The sequence below is a fragment of the Sphaerodactylus townsendi genome, linkage group LG09 (genome assembly GCF_021028975.2).
Source record: "Sphaerodactylus townsendi isolate TG3544 linkage group LG09, MPM_Stown_v2.3, whole genome shotgun sequence".
NCBI lineage: Eukaryota > Metazoa > Chordata > Lepidosauria > Squamata > Sphaerodactylidae > Sphaerodactylus > Sphaerodactylus townsendi.
Window position 1 is genome coordinate 51,107,600 of NC_059433.1, and position 24,000 is coordinate 51,131,599.

Sequence of the window (24,000 nt, forward strand, 5' to 3'; positions counted from 1 at the left end):
ACAGTGGTAGCATCTGGGCCAATAGTCCCTTTAATCCTCCCCCAGTGCTGTGTGGAACATCGCAGACGCTAAGGGGAACAGAGCTGCTTGGGAGAGCTCTCTCTGCCAGGCAGCCCTGCATCTGCACAGGACCTTCCTAATTCCGCAACCCTTTAATACAGTTCCTCATGTTGTGGTGACCCCCAACCCTAACATTTATCCATTTTACAGATGGAGAACACTGATGCAGAGAGTCTTAGGCGACCCCTGTGAAAGGGTCATTCGACCTCCAAAGGGGTCCCGACCCCCAGGTTGAGAACCACTGCTTTAGAAAGCTTGTGTACTTGGTATAGCATTTTGAGTGCTGGTCAGAGTGCCACATGTAAGCCTTTAAAGCCCTGAGCTGTTTGGACCCAGTATACTTTGAAACTGCCCCTCCATTTCCCAGAAGTCTAGAATAACCTTGTGTTAGTAACCTCTGCCAAAGAAGCAATTCCTTTTGTGACTGTTGCCCTTCTTTTCTTCTAATGGTCAAACAAAGCCTTCATAACTTGTAGAAGCAATGTAAGATCTGTTGATCTAGGCAATCTGTGCCTGGCGTTAGAAGGTTTCCTTTACTATCTTGATCTTTCTCTTTCTTGTAAGAGTTGTTAAAATTTTTGGATTTGTGTTTCCTGCTCTAATGCTGAAAGGAGAAAATGAGCTAAAATTTAAATGATGAAGTAAATTATGTCTTGAATATAAAGTTTTAGTGCAAGGCAACAGTTCCATATATGCTGAAATGCAAACATAAAACCATGTATCCTGGTCATCACTGTCCCCTTTGCCTGCTAAGTAGCTTCATAAAGGTTCTGAAGCCTAGTTAGTCTTTTGCTAGGGTTGTCTGTAATGTAGGATCCATAGGGCACAGCCATGAATTAACTCAGAGCTGCCATTACTGCTCCCTTAAGGAAAATATGTATCTTTGTTTTCCCTATGCCCTTTAAGGGTGACAAGCAGATTTATATTAGCTATGATGCATGTACGCCTTGTTGTTTGGAACTGTTGCCATAATTTCATTTGCATCTCCAGTCTGAATATAGAGCCTTTAGAGAGTACGGTGCTATTGATTCAGGGGATTTTTTTCTTTTTGCTTACATCCAATTTATTAATTCAATGTTTACTGTATTATTTCACTGATTTCTCCCCTATGTTAATTGGCCATGTGTTAGCTTGTCTTCCATTCTTAGGAACATTAAAAAGCAGGGTAGGAGATAGGAAAATTGAATGTTTTTGCCTTTTAGTAGGTCATATACCAAGCCCCTGCCAAGATTGTGTTGTACTATGCTGACTGCTTTAGCCCCCTTTTACATTTTACTGAATCATTTATCATGTGTTTTACTTTTCTCTTGTAAGCAACAAATTAAGCTACAGAGACTTCCTTACTCATGAAAAAAATCCCCCATTTAATGTCTTCTGTCAGAATAAGCCTTTGTTCTTTTCAAAGTGTATGCTGGGCTCCTGGTATAAAAAGTGTTTGGAATTAAGAAATATTTACTTCTTGCAATTCCGTTTTGGTGATAAATTATTTTGAAGAGCTGATGAATAAAATTTTGAATGTAGCAAGGAATGTGAAGCTCCAGTCCTCACTAGCATATGCATCAACCAAAACTGTTGACACAGTGGGCTATTACTTGCACCTTCGTTCTCAGTCTTCCTCTCATAATCACCCTCCTGAAGTACCATTGTGCCCTGCTCTGTTTCCTAGTCTCATGGTTGCAGTTCTGATTTGTGGGCTTGATTTAAAATCACCATGTTTCATACATTGCTTTGTCAGCTTCATTTTGTCTGTTCTGTGTATTCGTAATAACGATATTGTGCTCATCCTTATGTCTGCCCCTTCGTTTCCCACCAGTTCAGCTCAGCTTCTCTCCTTCTCTTTTCCAAGGTGAAGATTGATGTGAAATTGTCTCTTCCTTTTCATCCAGCTTGGGCTGTAACACCTGACTACCACTTCCTCTTTTAGAATAGGCTGTGATGTCATAGAGAAGGGGACAGGGCTACCCAAATTCTCTCAATTTCAGGGAGGAGCTGCCCAGGTGTGCTGAGGGCCTGTACTCGGGAAGAGAAACAGGGAGTCCTCCGCAGTGAGTAACCCCACCTTCGAGTGTCCCCAATATCCCTCATAGTCTTGTGCAGTACAGTACAGTTTCCTTTACTGCCCTGTTTACATTTTCATTCAGATTAGCTCCTGGAATATTTCCGGTTCAGTTGAGTTTCTTCCTTCTTGCCTTATTGCTCATTTCATCTTTCTCTTACTATTTTGATAAAACTCTACGTGTTTAATTTATTAAGGTCCTGACCCATTTTCCATGTGCATGCAATTAATCATTCAGGGATTGAGTTGTACTTGAAAAAGTGTTTCTTTGAGTGAGGTTTATGTTCATCCTTAATATGTGGAATTCCCCCTCCCATTCATTTAACAGTGAATAAAGATCTGCTACATAAGAGAATATTGTCTTGGCCTGTGGACTGTTGTTTTATGAGTTGGAAAGGGGATGGTAAGAAGTTTAGCCATAAATAACAATAGTCTTGCATCACTAAATTGACTGGTATGGAAAGAAGACAGTTTGTGCCAAATTGTCATGTTGCTGCAGTCAATATGAAGTTGTGTTTTTTTAAACCTAGGACTTCAGCAGAAGTAAGCTTTCATATCTGGAATTTGTGGATACCCTGGTCTTCTGACTTCATTCACTGCTACCACTAGGGCAGTGGTGGTGAACCTATGGCACTCCAGATGTTCATGAACTGCAATTCCCATCAGCCCCTGCCAGCATGGCCAATTGGCCATGCTGGCAGGGGCTGATGGGAATTGTAGTCCATGAACATCTGGAGTGCCATAGGTTCACCACCACTGCACTAGGGTATTATATTTGTAGCCCTGCCTGGCAATGGGTCGTAACAAGATATGCTTCCCGGAGCTGGAAATTTTAGGCACACTTCCTTAGTAGTATTTGTTGTTCTGGGGGGGCATAGACAATGAGTGGAACATAATGGTAGTGAATCAGCAGTATTTCAGGAACCCACCCAAACAATTGAAAAGCATCATGAAAACTAAAGATATCTCCCCAACTCCCACTTACTTTTATTGAGTAATTTTGGTTCAGCATCTCTAGTTCTTGATGGGAAGCTGTTTAGGTTCACCCTAGATCAGTGGTGGTGAACCTATGGCACTCCAGATGTTCATGAACTACAATTCCCATCAGCCCCTGCCAGCATGGCCAATTGGCCATGCTGGCAGGGGCTGATGGGAATTGTAGTCCATGAACATCTGGAGTGCCATAGGTTCACCACCACGGCCCTAGATGTTGTCATGGCACTCGGAGAGCAAGTTATGAGTGACTAAGTAGGTATATAGAGCTGATTTCCTATTTCCCATATGGACATGTATTTTATATTAGTGTTAAGAGTGCAGTCTTAATAATGCTTTCTAGGAAGTAAGCCCCACTGAATAGAACTGAGCAGAATTCGAAGTAGGCTCACTTAGGGTTGTTCACTCAAGTTGGTATATGCTTAGAGGCAATGTACAATGCTACTGCTGCCTGTGTTTGGTTGGTTAAATTCCCAGGACTGGTAATGTGTTTAAGATGGAGGAGGTGTTGACTGTGAAGGGAAACAAAACAAGTAGAAGCCACCCCATCAGCTAAACTGAATTGTGGAATTTTAATTTTCTGACTTCTTCATGAAAGGCCAAGGAGTAGAAAACTGAGCTGAACTGGAAAGTATATTTCGGAAATATGTTACAATGTCTTTGATTTTTTATGCTAGATTTCCAAATTTTAAAGGTCTATCATGTTATATCTGAGAGTTTCCTGCAGATGCAGTGTTAATGACCTCAGAAATGTTCAAACAGGTTGCAACATCATTGTTCCCCATCCCCAAAGAAATACCTTCTTGCACTGATAAGCTTGATAGATTTCATAATTGTAGTTCTCTGCCACATAACTGTAATTCTCCACCTCATAAGAATCTTCCTGTGCACTTCAGTAGGTTGATTTAGTGATTATCAATTTAACTGATACCACCTATTGCTTGTTTTTGAGGTTGATAGAAGACCCCAGCATTTGACACTACAGCTTCCCACCTTTTACAAAGTATTGTGAAAATTGCTCGGTGAAACAATAGATAAATGTATGGAATAATTATTTTTTAACCATCTTTTTAGGCACTGGAAAAGCATCCCAACTCGCCAATGACTGCAAAGCAAATATTGGAAGTGATTCAGAAAGAAGGGCTGAAAGAAACAAGGTCAGTAGTGACATGTTATTTTATTTAACTTACACTGTATTAAGGAAAAAATACAATTTGTGATTGGTTTCCCATTCACTTTGGATAGGCTATCATAGGTCCCAAGCCTCAAATTCCATCAGGCTAACATTACAATGAGCTAGGGGTACCAGGTATGCTGTTATGGCAGGAGACCTCCCACTGGCAACCCCCACTCCCTATAATGTTCTGTTGGCCAAGTAAAAGAAAAGTAAATTACAAATAGCCATTGGTGTGATGGTGTCACCTCATTTCCAGGAAAGATATAGAAATGATGTCACCCTGCTCTGGGAATCACTGGAAATGATGTGGAAATGAGTTTTCAGCCATTACTAGAGCAGTACATATTTTCCCTCAGAACTGACATAACACCATTGCACCAAGAGTGCTCCCTATGCCCCCCCCCACTGGTTGCCACTGATTGGCAGCCCTACAAAGAGCAACTGTGCAGATAAAAACAGAGGCCGTTTCCGCACGGCCCTTTAATGGCGCCCTGGGGACGGGATAAACGCCGTCCCCAGGGAGCCATTCGCACAGGCGGCGCTGCTGCTTAGCAGCAGTGCCAACCTGGCGTCGCTCCCCCTCCCCCAGGGCGGCATCAAGCCGCCCTGAAAAACAACCCTTTAAAGGGTTGTTTTTCCCTCAACAGCGTGTTCCCGGCGGCGCGGTGCGAACAGCACCGCCGGGAACATGCGGTTTCCCTTCCCCATCCGACTCACCTTGTCCCCGTCGTCGGCCTGCTGGCCGTCGAAGCCCCGCCCACGCTGTCCTCCGACCCCTGGAGGGGGAGGGGGAAGAGGCGGCTCCGCATGGAGGTCAAAAGCAGTCCTCTCCAGAGGCCGTCCGCATGGAGGTCAAAAGCAGTCCTCTCCAGAGGCCGTCCTCTCCAGAGGCCGTCCACATGCTTGCATGCGAACGGCCTCTGCCTCCACGCCGGCAGAATTCTTGCCGGCGTGGAGGCGCCTGGGGGGCCGTGCAGAAACGGCCTTAATTTTATTTGGTAGATGATAGGTCTCTTCCAAAAGGACAATCAGTAACTCTAGTTTTACTGAAGTTACTTTGTTACCACATGTTAGTGGAGATCAATATATTTCTGAAGTACATTTTTGATAGCAACTACTGTTGCAAGTTGGAAGAAAGGCACTTGGACAAGAATAGAAGCTCTGAACAGCTTTTAAAGCTATTCTGGCAGGCCCTTAGCCAGAAAACGTTTATTGGTGGGGGCAAATGAGTATGCCGGAGAGGGGGACATCCATCACTATTTTTTATATTTATAGACACATTTTCTGCTTGAGACTCAAGGTGGATTACATGACATAAAGCAATATAATCAAATAGCATGAGAAGTCTCTTAAGCGATGCAACAGAACTAGGGTTAGAAATTCAAAAAGTGCAAAAAAGTATCAGATGCTATGTCAAGCAATGCGGAAATCGGAATCACAAAAAAATTGAAAACAATGCTGTGAGATCATGATAGAATAGTGGCATAGACTGCAGTCCTGTTCTCTATTAGCTTTATAAAAATGCTCTCCCAAAGAACTATTTTACCTAGTTTGCAGAATTAAACCGTGGGAGACTTTCTTTCAGTTGTTGACACCTGGAACTGCAAATGCAACCTTCTTTTCTCTATAAATGTTTGTCATTCTGCAAACTAGGTAAAGCATTTTTATATTGATAATAGAGCTACATAACAATGGAATTATTAAAAAAGGAGCTTTTATAAAAGCATCAGGACTGTGGACAATATCACTGTATGTTATGTATTCACAGTTGATGTATGTATTATCCTGTTCTTGCTGTACTGCTTTTGACCTTTAATACCATTTTCCGCATTGTTTTGAGATATTATGTTTAATGATTTTTGTTCTGTCTCAAGTTACTATAATCCTCGTCTTATTGCACTGTTTATTAGATATATAATTGGATTGATTGCCTTGTTCTCCAACAGTGGGGCTCAGTCATCCAGGCTGGTTAGGTCACGGCTTCAACTGTTCAGGCAGGGCTATGTAAATTTTTGCAAGCTCTTCTGATCTGTAGGGGGCCACCCTTTCCAATGCTGTTCAGGCAATTAGCTAGCCCCCTAGCTCCTCTAGTTAGCTATAGTTTAGGCCTACAATGTCTACTTTCCTTTACCATGGAGCCAGCAAAGCAGACTAAGAAATCCTAAAATCCTGGGACATCTGGGAGGGGAAAAAAAGAAAAATACTGGCACAGAGAAATCTTTTCAACCAGGTGATCTAGGTTAGCGAGATAACTCTTCAGGGGAGCCACCAGTGCTGCTTCCATCAGTTGTCACCAGAACCAGGGACAATCAAGGCCAAGGATGTAACTGCTGGTTTGGGGTCTCAGGGGCCAGTATTCTTTGACTCCCTGGGGCCCAACCATCTTACTGGAGGATGAAGCAATTCTGCTATGCAGCTTTCCATGGGCCAACCATCAGGCCATGATGAAGAAGGTATGTCTGCCTTTCAGGCCCCACTGCTGACAGCTCCCTAGGGAATAGTCTCTACCTTAGCAGGCAGACTCCAATTTCACCCACTGCCCCTTGGACTGGGCTATCACTAGGAACCTTGCCACAGCCGGTAAGTTCACCTAGTTTGGGCACGATGCCACAGTCCCCCTTTCCTGCACAATGGCCAATACCACTGTAGAGGTTTCCCTGGGGGCCACTTGCTCAGCCTGTTCAATATCAGCAATTTGGGAATTGGTTTGGAAGTTCTTCCTCTCTCCCACCTTTGGGATTGCCACATCAACTTCAAAAAGGCCCCCCAGAGCCATGGTAAAATCTCCTCAAGATGGTGACGACTCTGATGAAGGGACATTGCATTTGGACCGCCCCTGAATAAAGCGCGTCAGGACTAACTGCCCCATTCCCATTGACTCTGACAGAGAAGAAGGGGGAAGTGTGCTTTCCACTGGTGTCTCTGCCCAGGTGCACTTCCAGCAGAAAGCAACAGATGGCGCTCAATCTCTGTTCTGGCCCTGACTCAGAAGATGCTGAGTCGGGCGTCTCCAAGAGAGAGGCTGATTGGTCCGGAGAAGGTGAGGACTCCCGAGGTGACTTGGTCCGTTTGTTCCAGCCTGAGCATTTTTAATGTCTTCTGAAAAATGTAATTACCATCCTGGGATACAAAGGGGGCGCAGCACAAGCAGCTGAGGATTTTGATTCACTTTGCAAGTTGGAGCGTAGAGCCTTTGAAACACCTTCCCATCCTGCCTCAGAGTGCCGCATGCCAGATCTATTTGAAAAAAATCAAGGCTGAGTGGCCTACATCTGATTACTGCCCTTCCTCTGGCATACCCATTAAAAAGCTATATTCTCTATCTGAACACGTCCTTAAGGATTTGAAAGTACCTCTTGTTGATGCCCTAGTGGTTGCTGTATATTCTGGGGCTATCCTGTCAAAGGATGGGAAAAATCTTCCAAAAGATCAATCAGACCGCAAGAATGAGGCAGCCTTTAAAAAGGTACATGAGGCCATAGGTTCACCACCACGGCCCTAGGGGCATGGCAAATGGTTGATGGGGGCACTGTCCCCTTTTTCTCCACCATGGTTACATACCTGTAGCCAGTATACCTTTTGGTAGTATAATTTTATAACAACATAAAAATAATTATTGCCAGGTCCAAGTCAAAAGAAGATAAACACCTTTCCATCAGATTACATTTGTAGAGACACTCCTGACAATCTGCTGGTACTTAGATTTCTGGAAGCAGAAGTTGGTTCAAATTGCAACCACTGTGAGTGACTTTGTGGGTGGCAGTGAGTGCCTCCTGTTAATTATTACATCACATCTGCCTGATATTGGTTGACTTATATGCATCTAATCTTGACAACTAAGGGCAAAGATGTATGTTTAACATCTTAGCTGATTCTCTTTGCGAATCATAAACTGGGTAATGTGTGGGCTACAACAACTACTTGTTGAACATTCTTTGTAAAAACAAAAGGAAAGTTGAACAGGGACAGTAATTGCCTGGGCAGTAATCTTCAGTGATGCCCCCCCCCCCCGCCCCACATGCACATTTCATAAGAAAATAGCAGAAAATGAGAATAGCATAGCATTTTTAAAGAAAGTGGTAAATTGAGTGCAGAATCATCAACAATATGTAACTATGCAGTTTGATTGTACACTAGACAAACATGTGTAATGCATTGTAATAAGTGAGTACCTAAAGGTCCTGGGCATGCAAACAATCGCAAAAGCGTTAGGAAAAAGGGAAGATCAAATTTCGCCCCTGAAGCCTTAAAAATGCAGTTACTGTTAACAGCTTTTTGATGTGAATGCCAAAGAAGTTGGAGAAAGGAAACTTCAGCAAATAAATGTGACTTTAGATTCTGAATGGCATAAATATGCAGGTGAGAATACAATATATAATGCTTCAGCCATTTCAGTTGTTTCCTACTCTTTTTTCCAAGTAAGAAATATGTTGCTGTTTCTTTTTTTTTATGTGCAATTAGAAACTGAAACATTACTCTGGCTTAATTTATTATTACTGTAATTATTCATGTTATACAAACAGCTTCTCTTGACCAAGCCACCATATTTGTTCCAGCAGATGACTGAGTTATTGAAATTATATTGTGGAGACGAGTCTGGGTTGAGGGGGAAGTGGCAAGCTAAAGTAATTGGAATGGAAAGTGGATGGGAGAGGAAACCCTCTTTAATTTCATTTTTAAAAAACAAAACAAAACAAGATAAAGCACTGCAGCTACCATAAAGGGTCCATTCTGCACTGTAATAAATAAAATATAAAAATCAATGTGATGGAAAAGCATGAACTCCCTCTGACAAGTTAGAAAGGAAAAACTGTTTACTCCTGCATGAATTGTCTGGCAGTGCAATATATGTTGTATACAGATATATTTGTAAAGTTCAGTACCTACTTTACCTATCAAATGGCAAAAATAGATGGTGTTACAATATAATTCTGAAGTCAAGATAAAGAAAATTTATGTTTTAACTGAAGAAGCAATGATACAGAATAGCTCAAAAAGTACATTTATGGAATAAGGTTTTCTTCGTGAAAGCAGGACTAGCACAGTCACAGTGAACAGTAGGAAGATAAGGGTATCCTGTATGGTACTAAACAAATGTACATATCACTGTACTCCTTAGAAGAGAAGGGAATTTCCCTATGTAGGCAGAGATAAATTAGTTTATAAACAACTGTAGTTTCCATTGGGAATGGGTGCACGATCATGACTTTAAAAAAATCTTTATTTTGATTCATATCAACAATATAAAAAGGAAAAAAGAAAATGACATACCACATAATCATATCCAGTCAAAAAGATACAAGGCAATGATTTATGCCTCAGTCATTAAGGAATATCCATGAGTCCATTGCCTTCAATTTACTTAGAAAGGTTATAACTGTCATGCCCTCGAACAGTTCAATAATGAGACTTTGTGTTCAAACAATTTATTTTATTGGAAACACCATCAGGATTAAGCATGCAGACTTTCATTGATAGAACTAAAAATTAGGTGCCAAAACAGCTTCCAATGTATCCTCATTCCGTTCCCTCCCACTGTGCAGATTGACATCACCTTCCAATACCAGTTCCCAAGGGGGGAACAGAACCCCTGCATTCTCTTTTGGGAAGGCGAAGGCATGGCCAAAGCAAAACAACCCATACTCCCCAACACTTTGAAGTATAGTAGCCAGCAGGTGTCTAATGAGGGTAGCCCCCATCTCCTTAGCAAAGAATGGGGGATGGGGCACCCCCTTTGAGGGTCCATAACTTTGGACCCCCTAAACCAAACTGCACCAAACTTTGGGGGTCCCATCAGGACAGTTTCCAGATGGTACCCTGAACTTTTGGTGCCAATACATCAAAAAATGCGCCCCCTGCAGGAACATCCCAGAAATTTGCCCAAGAATCTTTGTTCTGCATTGAGTTTTCTGTATTGCTGTTAATGGGGGTTGCAGGCTGGGGGGGGCACATTTCTAAAGTCACAGTCTCAAAACTTTCAGGGTCTCATCAGGAGACTGCCCTGATAATACCCTCCAGGTTTGGTGCAGTTTGGTTCAGGGGGGCCAAAGTTATGGACCCTCAAAACTGTAGCCCACATCTCCTATTAGCTCCCATTGGAAACAATGGGGGATAGGGGCACCCCCTTTGGGAGTCCATAACTTTGGACTCCTTGAACCAAACCTCACCAAACATGGGGGGTAGCATAAGGACAGTCTCCTGATGATACGCTGAAAGTTTGGTGCTGATATGTCTAAAAATGCACCCCCTGCAGGCACCAATGTCCTGGTGCAAAAAAAAAAATTGTTCGTGGTGGAGTGGCCGCCTATTGGGGGGGCATCCAACTCAGGTTTTGCCCAGGGCTACAGTTTGCCTCGTCACGCCCCTGTCTGTTGGAGAAGTGGAGATCAATTGCTTGGTCTTTATTTTATGGCATGCCCAACATCTGTTTTTTGTTTCCATTATTGTTTATATTGGACCTTTAGATAAGATTATCCAGAGCATCAGGGTTGCATGTTATTAACATACTAATGATACTCAGCTTTCTATATAAGCTCTATACAAGGAAAAGAGTGCCTTAACTAATGCCTAACACGTTGGCAGAGATTGTTACTGGCTGAAAAGGTTTTTTAAAAATGATCATCACCAAGTCATAGACTGAAGAATATTAGACCTTCATCTTTGAAGATTGATTTTAATGTGTTTGTGTGTGTCTGTTCACGTGCCTTCATGCATGCATACATGCATGTATTTCTGTCAATCAACTTTCTTTCATAGAACTTTCCAGTGTACATCTGGAATGAGTATTATTCACTATAATAATTTTTAGGAGGAGGAAATCATCTCATGGTATTACCAATTCAAATTTCATTGGTTTATATGTTAGAAGCAACATTGTTGCTGCTGAGAATAAAACTGTGGGAAGAACATGTAGATTTTATGGTCCACAAATTGTTTCTTCTTTGTCTCAAATGATTGATTCTTTTTCCCTAACACAAATATGAAGTGCAGCAGGGAGAAAATTAAAAAATAAAAAGACCATAAGACTAGGCACTCTTTGGAAATAAAATCTATATGCAGTGAGAACATAATCGTGATTGGAAAATGAATACATATTAGATCTATATTATTTGGGACACATTATTTTTTTAAAAAAACGTATTTCGCGTTGCAGTTATCAGTTGTAAAAATGTCATCTGGGGAATTCTCTTTTCTTTACCTGTGAAGAAAAACATTTCAAGTAGACAGTTTTAGGGCCTAAAATCCTCATGTTCTTTATACCATATGTGCTCAGAATATAGAAATATCATCGGCTAGTCATAGTGCCATCTGGGGCGATCTGCCTAGTACACAGAACACAAGAGTCCCACTCAAACTAAAGTTAGTTATCATTCAGTCCCATTGAAACCAGTTACCAAGTACTGTCTGGAACCATGGCTTTGCCCGGACTCACCCAGACACCGCTGACTACAGTGAGACTGTCCTGGGCACCACATCGTTGGACTGAACGATTGGATTGGCAGACACTCCCTTGAAGCTAGGAGGAGCACCACCAGTCAGTGCTGGAGGGTGAACTGAGCTGGGAGGGGCAAGTGGCTGCCGAGGGTGAGAGTAGGCCTGATGTCAATGACTGGCAACAATCTGGAAATTGTGACAGCCATGGCATTGTCCAAGACTGACAGGGAGGTGGGCCTTACCTCTGGGGAGGGCACAACCTTGCCAATGGACCCAGAAGCAGTGACCCAGGCAAGAGGCTATGGGCAGGGCTGGGCTAAGATGAGCCATGGACTGTGGTGGAGACAAGTCCTCAGCCAGAAGAGAGAAGCTAGGGGTTGTGAATATTAAGGAACAGGCTGCAGCCAGGAAGCCCACCTATAGTTTTCACTCAGTCTCAGACTGGCCAGAACAGGCATGGATGGGATTAGACCCTGGGAAAAGTGGTGGGGAAGGTAGAAGAGGAAGAGGTTGAATTTATACCCTGTCTTTTTCTCCTGTAAGGAGTCTCAAAGTGGTTTACAAGCTCCTTTCCTTCCTCTCCCCACAACAGACACCTTGTGAGGTAGGTGAGGCTGGAAGAGTTCCGAAGAATTGTGACTAGCCCACAGTCACCTAGCAGGAATGTCAGAGTAGAAAACAAATTTGATTTACCAGATAAGTGTCCGCTACTCATGTGGAGCAGTGGGGAATCAAACCTGGTTCTCCACATTAGAGTTCACCACTTTTAACCACTGCACCACATTGGTACGCCTCAGAAACGAAGCTCCAAAGACAGGCTAGAAGGGAGAAAGCTGTCCAAAGAAGGGAAGAGCATGAAGGTGGTGCCACTTCTCCATCATATTCTGAGATCTGGAGGAGTTCTCATGATACAGAACAACAAGGCAGAGGTTAGAGGCTGGGGCTAGTTAGGGAGAAACCTCACAAATATAATTGCTTTCATTGGGATGTACTTAAAACTGAGCCATTTTGGAACTGGTTAATATATTGTTCATTTTCAGTATAGGATCAACATGCAGAAAGATGGTATCTGTTAGTAGCCGCATCTTTATGATCACTCCTGTATGTCTTTGTGATTGACTTCAGATAAAGAAGGTTGTGACGTAGCGTGGCACTCCACCACTTGCTTCAGTTTACTTCCATTATGTTTTTAATATACATGAAAAAAATCCTTTCACAGAGGCTTTATAATATTTTCATATCTTTTCCTTGGGGGCTCAAAAATGGGTGGACAAATTTTATTTATCTTCAACTGCCAAAAATTATTTTTTTGGCTACCAACAATCCTATCTGTTTTCTAAGTTCTCTTGCATACAAGAAGATAAACAGGAATCTTTGTCTTCACACTGTATTATGGAAGTGTTTGAAATGCATGGCCAACTCAGAGTTGAGATTCCATTCCAGCTTCAGAAGAAAGGTAGGGTTGATTTTAAAACATGTATTATTTATTTAGCTGAAAAAATTCTATTCCATCTTTCCAGGACTTGCCTTGACACAAGTGATTTTTAAAAACTGTGCTTTACAGGGAATGTTTTGGTGCCTACAAAGTTGATGGTGAAATCAGAGATGAAAGAAAGATGTGCCTAGCACATTCACTTCACATTGCACTTCAGCCCCCAAAATGCCCTATTTTGCATTTCTCATTCGAACTAGGGAATGTTTGGGGTCTATATTGTTGATACCCATTCCCTTTTCTCTGGACACAGCATATATACAGACATTTTTGGCTGTACATTTTTGGCTGTACATAGGGGACAAACATTTTTGGCTGTACATAGGGGACAAACATTCAGAAATAATTCTTTGTTATACAGAATGCTTAGTACTGGTTAGTAAGTCATATTTTGAGCCCATCCTCTCTGTGTGGTAAGCTACCATGGTCTTAATTTCTTACTTCAAGTAGCCAAGAGCCATGCCAGTGAGGCCCAATCTACCCACACAATTTGCTGCATGGTGGTTGTTTGAAAATGTATTTGCATGAAAAAATTTCATGGGGCAGATCATTAACATGAAGTGGATTGCCATACTGGTGCACACATTTTTGTCTTTTTAGAAAAGCCGTATAGTTGCAAAATCATCAAAACAATTATAATGGCTTCAATGAAATAATTTCAGTGGCATGAAGAGCTCATTTATTTAACAATGTAAGGAATGACTGAAATCACAGATTGCATATATGAATTGTCTTTCAACATCACAGTGTTTGTTAATTTGTATTGAAAGCATTCAGATCAGCAAAATAGAATGTCTGTTGCAGGACTCTCAAAACCTATCTTAGGGTCCCAGTCCAAACCAATTTATATAGCTGAATTCAGACTTAAATGGCCCTTTCCACCATCCTTCCTACTGCCAAGCCTCTGGATGATGTTCCATAAGGTTTTGTGGAAATCAGAGGGCTTCAGGGAGGCAATTCTGTAATTGAAAAATTTAGTCTGAATCCATCCTCGTTGCTTATCCCATGCCCACAGTGTGAGAGCCTGGCTTTACTTTCTCAGCTCCTGTCCTCCTAGAGCAGACCAGAGCTGGATTATGCTGACCCCTGGGCAACAGTGAACTCCTCACTGCTGATCACTGCTGGACTGATGAGTTCATTTCCTCATCATCCATCTCTGACTTGAAGGTGTAGCCTTTCTCCTGTTCATCATCAGAGCCCATCGCTGAAGCGTTGATGGCAGGACTCACCCTCCCTGTGGAGCCCTTCCCCACTTATGTTTGCTAGCAAACCAACATCTTTACCAGCAAACTTTGTCCGGGTTTTTTTTTTTGCACTTCAGCCCCCAAAATGCCCTATTTTGCATTTCTCATTCGAACTAGGGAATGTTTGGGGTATATATTGTTGATTCCCATTCCCTTTTCTCTGGACACAGCATATAACAAACTTCCCTCTGTGATGCACCTCTGAAGATGCCAGCCACAGATGCAGGCGAAAGGTTAGGAACAAGATCCACCAGACCATGGCCACACAGCCCGGAAAACCCACCAGAACCAGTTGAATCCGGCCGTGAAAGCCTTCAACAATATGTGATTGTTGTTTCCTTGACCAGTTATCCAAGTTTTTTGATGTTTGGTCTGCAATCATTAATGATACCTGGATTATCAGTATTATTTAAAGATATTATTTTTCGGAGTTTAAATTGTCTCCATGTTATACTGCCTCTCAAATTACTTTTTCTCAACCCCTTCCAGAACTCTACATGCTTCCTTGTGAATAAAAAAAGAGGCGGCTCCCAGCCTATCTATGGATGTGAGAAAATTCTGAATGGTTACTCTCACTGATATTCTACCCTTACTTTCTCCAGGGATATAGATGGCAGTGTTAGACCTATGTGATGCCTATTTTCACATTCTTTCAATTCACTTTCAGTTCACTTTGGGCAATTTCATTTGCAGTCCTATCATTTAGCCTTGCCACCAACTCCCTCCCAAGTCTTCACTAAATGCACGGCAGAGATGATAGCCTACCTTGCATGTCATAACTGCATGGTATTCCCTTACCTGGATGATTGGTTGGTGGTGGCGCAGGTTGGGAACATCCTTCAGTTCTACCTTACTTTCATCCTTACTACAGTCTGGGTTTATTGGTGAATGGCAAAAAGTCTATTCTTCAGCCCACCCAGAATCTACAGTTTATAGGGGTAATCCTCGTTTCATCCCTGGGCAGAGCCTTCCTACCCCTTGAAAGGGACAAGGTGCATATTTTTTCTTGATCAACTACTGAATCTAACTTGCACATGAACCTCTTAGAGAAGTGTGCGATTAAATATTTCTTAATTTCCTTTGCAGCCAATCTTGCAGGGAAAACAGTCCCAATTTGTAGAGGCAACTCCACTGCTATGTTTCATATCAACAAGCAGGGAAGAACTGGGTCCCCTCACCTCTGCCAAGAAGCCACATAGATGTGGACATGGGCCATTCAACACGATATCACTCTAAGGGCAATGCAAGTGGCTGGCAAAGACAATGTACTGGCAGACGCATTAACAGAAACCTGAATTCCCCTTACCAATGGTCTCTGAATACCAGGTACCTGAACACAGTCTTCCAATGATGGGGTCAACCAAAAATAGTCCTATTTGCTTCTTCCACCAATATCAAATGCTGGCTCTTCTGCTCCAGGGCAGGGATAGGCAACTGATTCCTTGGTGATGTGTTCCAATTTCATTGGGAGGACAACTTCCTCTACCTGTTTTCTCCCTTCCTGCTCCTAAACAGGGTCATTTCCAAAATCACCTTGGAGAAAGTGGACTGCATACATATAGGCCCTTGCTGCTCCAAGAGGCCCTGGCTCCCACTGTTCCTGTCCTGAGGGGAATTCCTGCCCCTACCTCTAGTAGACAACTTTCTTCTAATGGGGCAAATGGTCCATTGTGATATTATGTCAGCAAGATGGGTGGGGGACTTTCAGACATTAAGACATGACCCACCTTTTACCCGTTTTCACCTTGTTAAAGTGGTGCTACGTCCCAGATTAGGCTATTTACCCAAACCAGTCTCTGCTTTTCATGTCTCACAGAATATAGTACTGCCAGTGTTTTTTTCTAACCCGCAGGATGATCCTAAAAGGGCCTTACACTCTTTAGATGTCAGAGCATTGCTATCTTAACAAAACATTTGGATAGTAACCTCTTTATTTGTTTTCAAGGACAAAATAAAGGGAAATGTGTGTCTACTATGATGTTGTCCAGATGGGTATCAACAGCCAACCAATTGGCATACATATCTGCAGGAGTGGAATGCCTGACTGTGGTCTGTTCTCATTCCACCAGGACACAATCTTCATCAGCTGCATTTTCAATCTGGAATGATCTGCTAGAAATCTGCAAAGCTGCGACATTGTTGAACCCATCCATGTTTATCAACCACTACTGACTGCATGGGTGTGGATGCTGGACAAGAGGCAGCTGTGGCAAGAGCAGTATTGCATTCTTCATTCAGATAGTCAGTCTCATGCCCACCTCCTCAGATTTGTGATTTTGCCACTTGCCCAGTGTGGGACTGCACATGAAGACCATGCAGATAAAGTGATGTAGGTATAGATTTTTTATGGGGGGGGTTGGGGGCAAGGTCACGCCCCCACCCACCTCTGGGGGCGTGGCCACACCTCCCCAAGCCCAGCCCCTGGCCCCTGGCCTCAGTGCTTATAAAAGCAGCTCTCCGAGGTCAGAGATGGCAGACTCCCCTGCCCTGGCTGGGCTCCCAGCTGGTAGCCGCCCCCCCCCCCGCCCCCCCCCCACCGGCTGGGCTCCCAGCTGGTAGCCGACAGTCTCTTCTCCCTCTCCTCCAGGCAGAGGGATAGCTAGGAAAAATGGAGCCTGGTGCAAAACCTGAGGTTTGTGCCCCCCCCCCCCCATGGGTGGCTGCTGTGATGCTGAAATCCACCCCCAAACAGTATCACTTTCAATGGTGTTTAAATTAGGGAGCCCAGATTCTCCTTTTAAATCCACTTTGGACCCCCTGAACCAAACTTCATCAAACCTGGGTGGTTTCATCAGGAGAGTCTCCTAAAGATACCCTGAAAGTTTGGTGCTGCTAGCTTAACAATTGCACCCCTGGCAGCAGGAAAATTGACCCCCCAGATTTCCCCAGACTCTCCTTTTGAATCCAACCCCTTCGGCATGGATTTCTGCCTTTAGCCTGACAGATTCCAGTATTAATAGCAAACCTGGACACTTAAATTCAACTTTCAAAAGACTGTGATCTCTTCAGTACTGTGTTAGCAGACACAATAAGTGTAATAATAACTAGTTGAAATGAAGTACATTATGTCATTTAAACAATATATAATATATTCTCTAAAATATCCAGTTTCTTTCCTTAAACTGAACCAGTTTCTGAAAGATCAGGAACCTCACATATTTAGCTTTCATTTTCATTTTCCATGGAATTTCCAGAAATTAAGATTTCCATATATTGAAGCAAGCATCTGTAATCTTTTTCATGCCATCTTGTTTCTTTATTTGGGCAAAATCCCCACCTGGCCCTGACCAATTTCTAAAAACATTTGGCAGACACCAGGAAGTTGTTGGTGGGTAAAATGGTATCCCCCCCCCCCCCGGCATCTTTTTTGGGGACCCCTAGGCTTGGGCCAACCTGCTGGTTATGGCAATTGTAACTGGAGGTATATAACAGCCTTTTCTCCCTGTATGCCACTTACAAATTAAAGGCATTCAGCAAGCATGTCTTGCCTAAAGCACCACCCCCAAATCCTGACCCAGTACCGAGTCTCTTCTGTATATCTTGAAGCAGGGTTACTTGAACTTTGATATATTTTTTGATATATTTTGATATAATTCAGTATATGCAACACATTGAACTCATCTTGCTTGTATTATCATATTTTCTCTGAGTATCCGCATGGGATTACGTTGATAAGCTATTCACATTTTAAAATCATATTTCAAGTAGTTATGCATCTGTGCTGTTGGTTGCTTTCAGGATGGGAGCTAGGTAGCTGCTGTAGTTGCATCCTCATAATTTAGTGGCTTGCTTGGATTGCGTATGTATCCCAGAGGCTGCGTGGACATAGGCCTGGATAGTCTAAAATCACCTACATTAGAAAATATATGCTGCTTTTCTGCTTGCATAGTTGGTGGCATTCATTGGGATCATTACCATGTAAGAATGTGTAAAGGGTTTGCAGGCCATTTTTGAATACCCTCTAGACAAGAACATGCTTTATTGTGGGAATCAGGTTAGCAAAATGGGCAGGGAATACTAGAGAAAAGTTATTCAGTCTGATCTGCTGTGAGCTTCAGTAAGAAACCTTGCATTTGTTTTGTGGCAAATAGGAAAACTTTATCACATCCAATATAACCAGCTTAATTAGTTAAATGGGACTTTTAGTATATAGTTTGTTTCTTAACAATAGATCAGGCAACTATAAAATCAATATACAGTGTGACTCATTTAAGATACTTTATGTGTGTGAGAGAGAGTTTTGTATTATTTGGGGGTAAAAATCAACACTAAAAGGAATAAAATGTAGTTTTATTGTTAATCTCTTATGCGTTTCACTGTTGAAAACCCCTCTGTTGAATTAAATGGGGGGGAGGGGGCGCGGTGGCAAAGGATGCGCATTTCTTTAGTGAACAGATTTTAATATAGATCATACGTAGCTGCAATTCTGAGTGCAAATGAGACACTTTAAATGCAACTTTTTGTTTCATTTAAAGTTTGCTAGTGGGGATATTCATATTATTCCCTCGATTTTTACAGCTGGCTTTCTTTCTTGCTGTGAGATCAAATTGCTTTAGTCTCTCTTTACTTATTCTGGAATGTGAAAGCACTGCAGAAACTTGCTGAGAACAATTTTTCTTAATTCTACACAATTCAAGATGTTATCTAAACAAGAGTACAAAGCAGTTTCAAACTGCAGTGTATACAAATCTCCATGTTAAACATAAAATTGACATTAAAACATTTTAACCATACTTATTAAAGTTTTTATTCAGGTTTCAGACTAAAATAATAAATCTGGGAAATGAGTTATACTCAGAGGCAAAACCTAGTACATTATTACAAATAGAACAGAATTCACAAGATGATTCTGTCTAGGAGTTTTATACTTATTTGGGTACTTGATTCTACTCATATAACTTCTTCATATAACAGCTTTAGTGTGGGATGAAATTGTCCCTTGTGTCTTAAAAACAATAATCCATTCCATCCTAAATATACATACATTACTTAAATCATAATGTGTTGGTTGCAGACTATATTTTCCATCAGCTGTACTGAACTTTCCTTCTTGCCTTGTTCCACTGCATCCATTTCGTTAAAGACTTTTTGAACTAATGTAACAGAACCTGATTAGAGAAGTACGATTAACTGAGGATCCCTCCATGGATCAGCAGTCAAACTTGCAGCCCTTCACTCATCCTTACTTCTTTCTGTCTGGCCCCACTGACCCTGGATCAGATTGGGTTTGGTAACCACTGCAACCACTCTAGTTGTGCAAGCTGTTAACTTGGAAGAGTCTAGGGAACCCTTCCCTTCCACTTTGGTTCCCTTGGAAATGCCTCCTTTATCGTGGCTCTGCCTAAAAACCAGATGAGTCTGAGATATAGGTAAATGGCGACTATTTATTTGTGTGTTTATTCCACTTTTTTGGACTCTCAAAGTAACTTTCAACATAAAAAAATCACAGAACATTAAAATATTAACCTTGTATATAAATTAAATTAAAATATCAGTTTCTAACAGTCCTGATCTTCAGTTTAATCTTAAAAGGAAAATATATTATAAATAGTATTTAAAAACTGCATAAAGGAACCAAACCGTTCAGATAACCATATAAAATCATTAGCAGGAAAGAAAATTACTGCAAACAACTGTTGTTACATATTAGGTAATAGTAAATATGAAGCAATATTATGTGATTCTTAATTTTCTCCTTTGTTTCATGTAGTGAAAGTGACAGTGTTGTTGACCACTTGTCTAAAGTATTAAGAACAGGAGTTCTTCAGAGTTTAATGAAGCATCCAGTGATACATATAGTGAGGCCAGTAGGTAGTCCCTTCACCCCAATTTTGTGCCTGAGTAAACAGGGCCTTGGGATAAAAATTTGGAATCAACCATCCTTTGAAACAGTTTCAGCTTTTTGTAATCATTTTTAAAACCCCAAGTTTTTACTAACTCTAAAATGGAACTCTGAGAGCAGCAGAGGTTCTGTACCTATTCATACTGTAAACACTTTGGATTTAAAAAATGCTTTGTATTTCCTAACCAAGGAAGGCAATGAAATGTGTAATGTAAGGCAGAAAGAACATCTGTTTTCTCATGGGCTGCTGAATTGAGGCTGTAATATAGCAGAAGGAGAAAAACCAGATCAATCTTATTCCTTAGCTTCGAAGTATTTGCTGTTAGTTTTGAAAATAGTAAACAGGCAAATCTCAGATGTCTACAGATGACTACCACTTGCACTGGCGTAGCTCATCAATATCTTATGCTGTTTCAGTAGAGAAGAGAAACGACCACATAATAAAAGCACAACAAGAAACAAAACAGCATTAATAATAAAACAGCAAGAAGAAACAAGCAACCTAAGAAAATCAAACAAAACAATGTGAAAGATGATAAACAGCAGTTATGGTAACATAAACATTAATAGCATCAACTTGAACAGTCATAGAAAATAATAAAACACCTCTAAAAGCTTGGAAAAAAATAAAGTTTTTCATCTAGCTCTTCAAGGGAAGTAAACTGAATACAATGCGGATCTCTGCAAGGTTAGAGTTCAAGCCTATCACAGAAAATCACAGAGCCCTCTGGGGGTGGGTGGTTCTAAAATCCAATATATATAAATATATAAATAAATATATAAATAAAGGACCTATGCCAGTGAGTGGGGACACACCAAGAAGGTGCTCACTAAAGATATTACCTCTTAGGCAGGTAATACGGAAATGGACAACCCCTGAAGTGTCCTAATCCTAGACTGTTTATATACTATACCACGCCTTGAATTCTATCCAGAATCTAAGAGGAAGTCAGTGGAGCTCTGATAATATCAGCAAGATTGACCCCCTGGAATAGCAACCAATAGTCTCACCTCTGATTTTGCATTAACTAAAAGTTCTGAAGAACCTTTAAGGGCAGTTCCATGGAGAATACATTGAGTAGTCCAGGCACTCTTTCATTGTGCCTGATCATCAGAGAGTTAAGGGCTATCTCAAGCCAAGCAATCCAGCTTAAGTTGAGGACCCTCTTCCTCAGTGTCCCATTGCCACTACTGAGGCAGTCAAGCGGGAGGGGAGGACTTTTGCCTGGGACTCAATTGAACATGCACCGAAGAAGAAACCCCACCCACAGTGACTACTAATAATTGGCTGCGGAGTGTAAGCTTGGCCACCTGTTTCTGGAAAGGGGCTATATTTGCCCTGGCACTGGAAAGGAGGGATAATATCTGCAGCAGCAGGGGCTAGAAGATTAAAATGTCTGTCCATCATCCATGTGCGACTTATTAGTTGTCTCTTTGATTGATTTTATAAGCTGCTGGAGACCTATGTAGAATAGTAAGGTAGGGTAAAGTTTTTTTAAATAAATAGATTTGCCATCTCTAGTCCGTGGAAGAAGTGAAGCCAGCACTGTTGTTACATGCTGCTTGGAGAAATGGATATTTCTGTCCCAGAAGGCCTTGTCTGAACATTAGATGTTGCTTTGTCCTCCTCATTGTATCCTGTAGATGGTTTTGTGATGTTGTTGAAGCTTTAATATTTAAATATTGGATTTTGTTTATGATTATTGTTTGCTGCCTTGGAGGCTCTGAATGGAGCCATGAGGTGGCTGGGGTGAAAAGCTGATCAGAGAGAGAAGTGGTTACCAAATCCACAGAAGGAAATGTAGCCGGGAGGTTCTGAAAGCTAAATTTAGGCTGCTAGGAAACAGGTTGAAGTCCAGGACCCCCAAGGTGGCATTCTCAAAAATGCTACCCGTTCCACGCGCAGGGCGAGCTAGGCAAGCGGAGATACAGGGTCTCAATGCGTGGATGAGAAGGTGGTGCAAGGCAGAGGGTTTCAGATTTGTCAGGAACTGGGGAACCTTTTGGGACAAGGCAGGCCTGTACAAAAGGGATGGGCTTCATCTGAACCAAAGAGGAACCAGGCTGTTGGCGCTCAACATTAAAAAGGTGGCAGAACACCTTAAACTGATCCCTGGGGGAAAGCCGACAGGAGCAGAGGTGACTTCGGTTCGGAATACAGTATCTATGGGGATGCAGACAGAGAGGGAGGTTTTTCTAAATCAACCACATACAAGCAAGGGACAAAGCAATGTGCCTGTGACAAGGGATAGTGTCTACAAAAGACTTAAGGGTAAAGCACATAAATCCCAGGTTAAGGACAGAGGCAGGGTATACAGGTGTCTCTATGCTAATAGTAGAAGCCTTCGACCTAAAATGGGGGAGCTGGAGTACAGAGTTTTGAAGGAGGACTTTGATATAGTGGGCATTACAGAGACATGGTGGAATGAGGAGAACCAGTGGGATGCTGTTATACCAGGCTACAGGCTCTATAGGAAGGATAGGACAGGGCGCATTGGGGGTGGAGTTGCCCTTTACATAAAAGAGAGCATAGTGTCACATAAAATAGACAATGAAAGGGGAGCTGGTTCCCCCACAGAATCACTGTGGATATCAATACCAGGTGTGAAGGACAGTTTAACATTAGGAATATATTATTGTCCCCCTGACCAAAGTGTACAAGAGGATTCTGAGATGGAAAAAGAAATTAGAGAGGCCAACAAAAACAAAAATGTAGTGGTAATGGGTGATTTTAACTATCCCCATATAAACTGGAAAAATGCATGTTCAGGTCATGGTAAGGAGAGAGCATTCCTGCATATGCTAAATGACTGTGGCTTAGAACAGATGGTTGTAGAACCAACCAGAGGAGAGGTGATCCTAGATCTAATTCTATGTGGGACTCAGGACCTGGTGCAGGAAGTCAGTGTTGTTGAGCCAATAGGGAACAGCGACCACAATGCTGTCAGATTCAGTATCTCTGCATGTGAACAAGTGACAACTACTAACGTAGTTACATTCGCCTTCAGAAAGGGAAATTTCTCAAAGATGAGGGGGATTGTGCACAGGAAGCTGAAAGGGAAAATCAAGAGAGTCAAAACTGTCCAAGATGCTTGGAGGTTATTTAAAAACACAGTCTTAAAAGCTCAGCTGGAATGTGTTCCGCAGGTTAGGAAAGGCAGCACCCAGTCCAAAAGAAAGCCACCATGGTTAACAAGAGAGGTTGAGGAAATTATCAGAAAAAAGAAAATGTCTTTTAGAAAATGGAAGTCCAGTTTGACTGATGAAGAATATGAGAGGGAACACAAATGGTGGCAAAAGAGAAGCAAGTTAGCTGTAAGGGAGGCAAAAGCGATTATGAGCAACGCTGCGGGCTGCGAACATCAAGACCAGCAACAAACAGTTCTTCAAGTACATCAAAAGTAGGAAGCCAGCTAGGGAAGCGGTAGGCCCGTTAGATGACAAAGGAACAAAGGGTGTGCTAAAAGATGACAGGGAGATTGCAGAGAAGCTGAATGAATTCTTTGCATCTGTCTTCACCCAAGAGGAGGTGAGGAAAATTCCTGCACCTGAACCATGCTTCTTGGGAGGCGAATCTGAGGAACTATCGAAGATAGTGGTAGACAAGGAAGAAGTTCTGGCAGCCATTGATAAACTAAATGCTACCAAATCCCCTGGCCCAGATTGCATTCATCCAAGAGTTCTTAAAGAGCTCAAGCATGA

General features: G+C 42.0%; 1 protein-coding gene across 4 annotated transcripts in view; it reads left to right on the top strand.

Moving 5' to 3' along the window:
* The window catches only part of ASXL3 (ASXL transcriptional regulator 3), a 124,640-nt gene that overhangs the window by 21,480 nt on the left and 79,160 nt on the right, over positions 1 to 24,000 (top strand). For 2 of the 4 annotated variants that reach the window (XM_048507517.1, XM_048507520.1), the window contains exons 2-3: positions 4,184 to 4,266; positions 8,360 to 8,362. In XM_048507517.1, coding sequence (XP_048363474.1) covers positions 4,184 to 4,266; positions 8,360 to 8,362 — 86 coding nt within the window. Of the gene's footprint in view, positions 1 to 2,042; positions 2,106 to 4,183; positions 4,267 to 8,359; positions 8,363 to 24,000 lie in introns of all 4 variants that reach the window. The other 2 variants (XM_048507519.1, XM_048507518.1) reach the window with 2 other exon arrangements.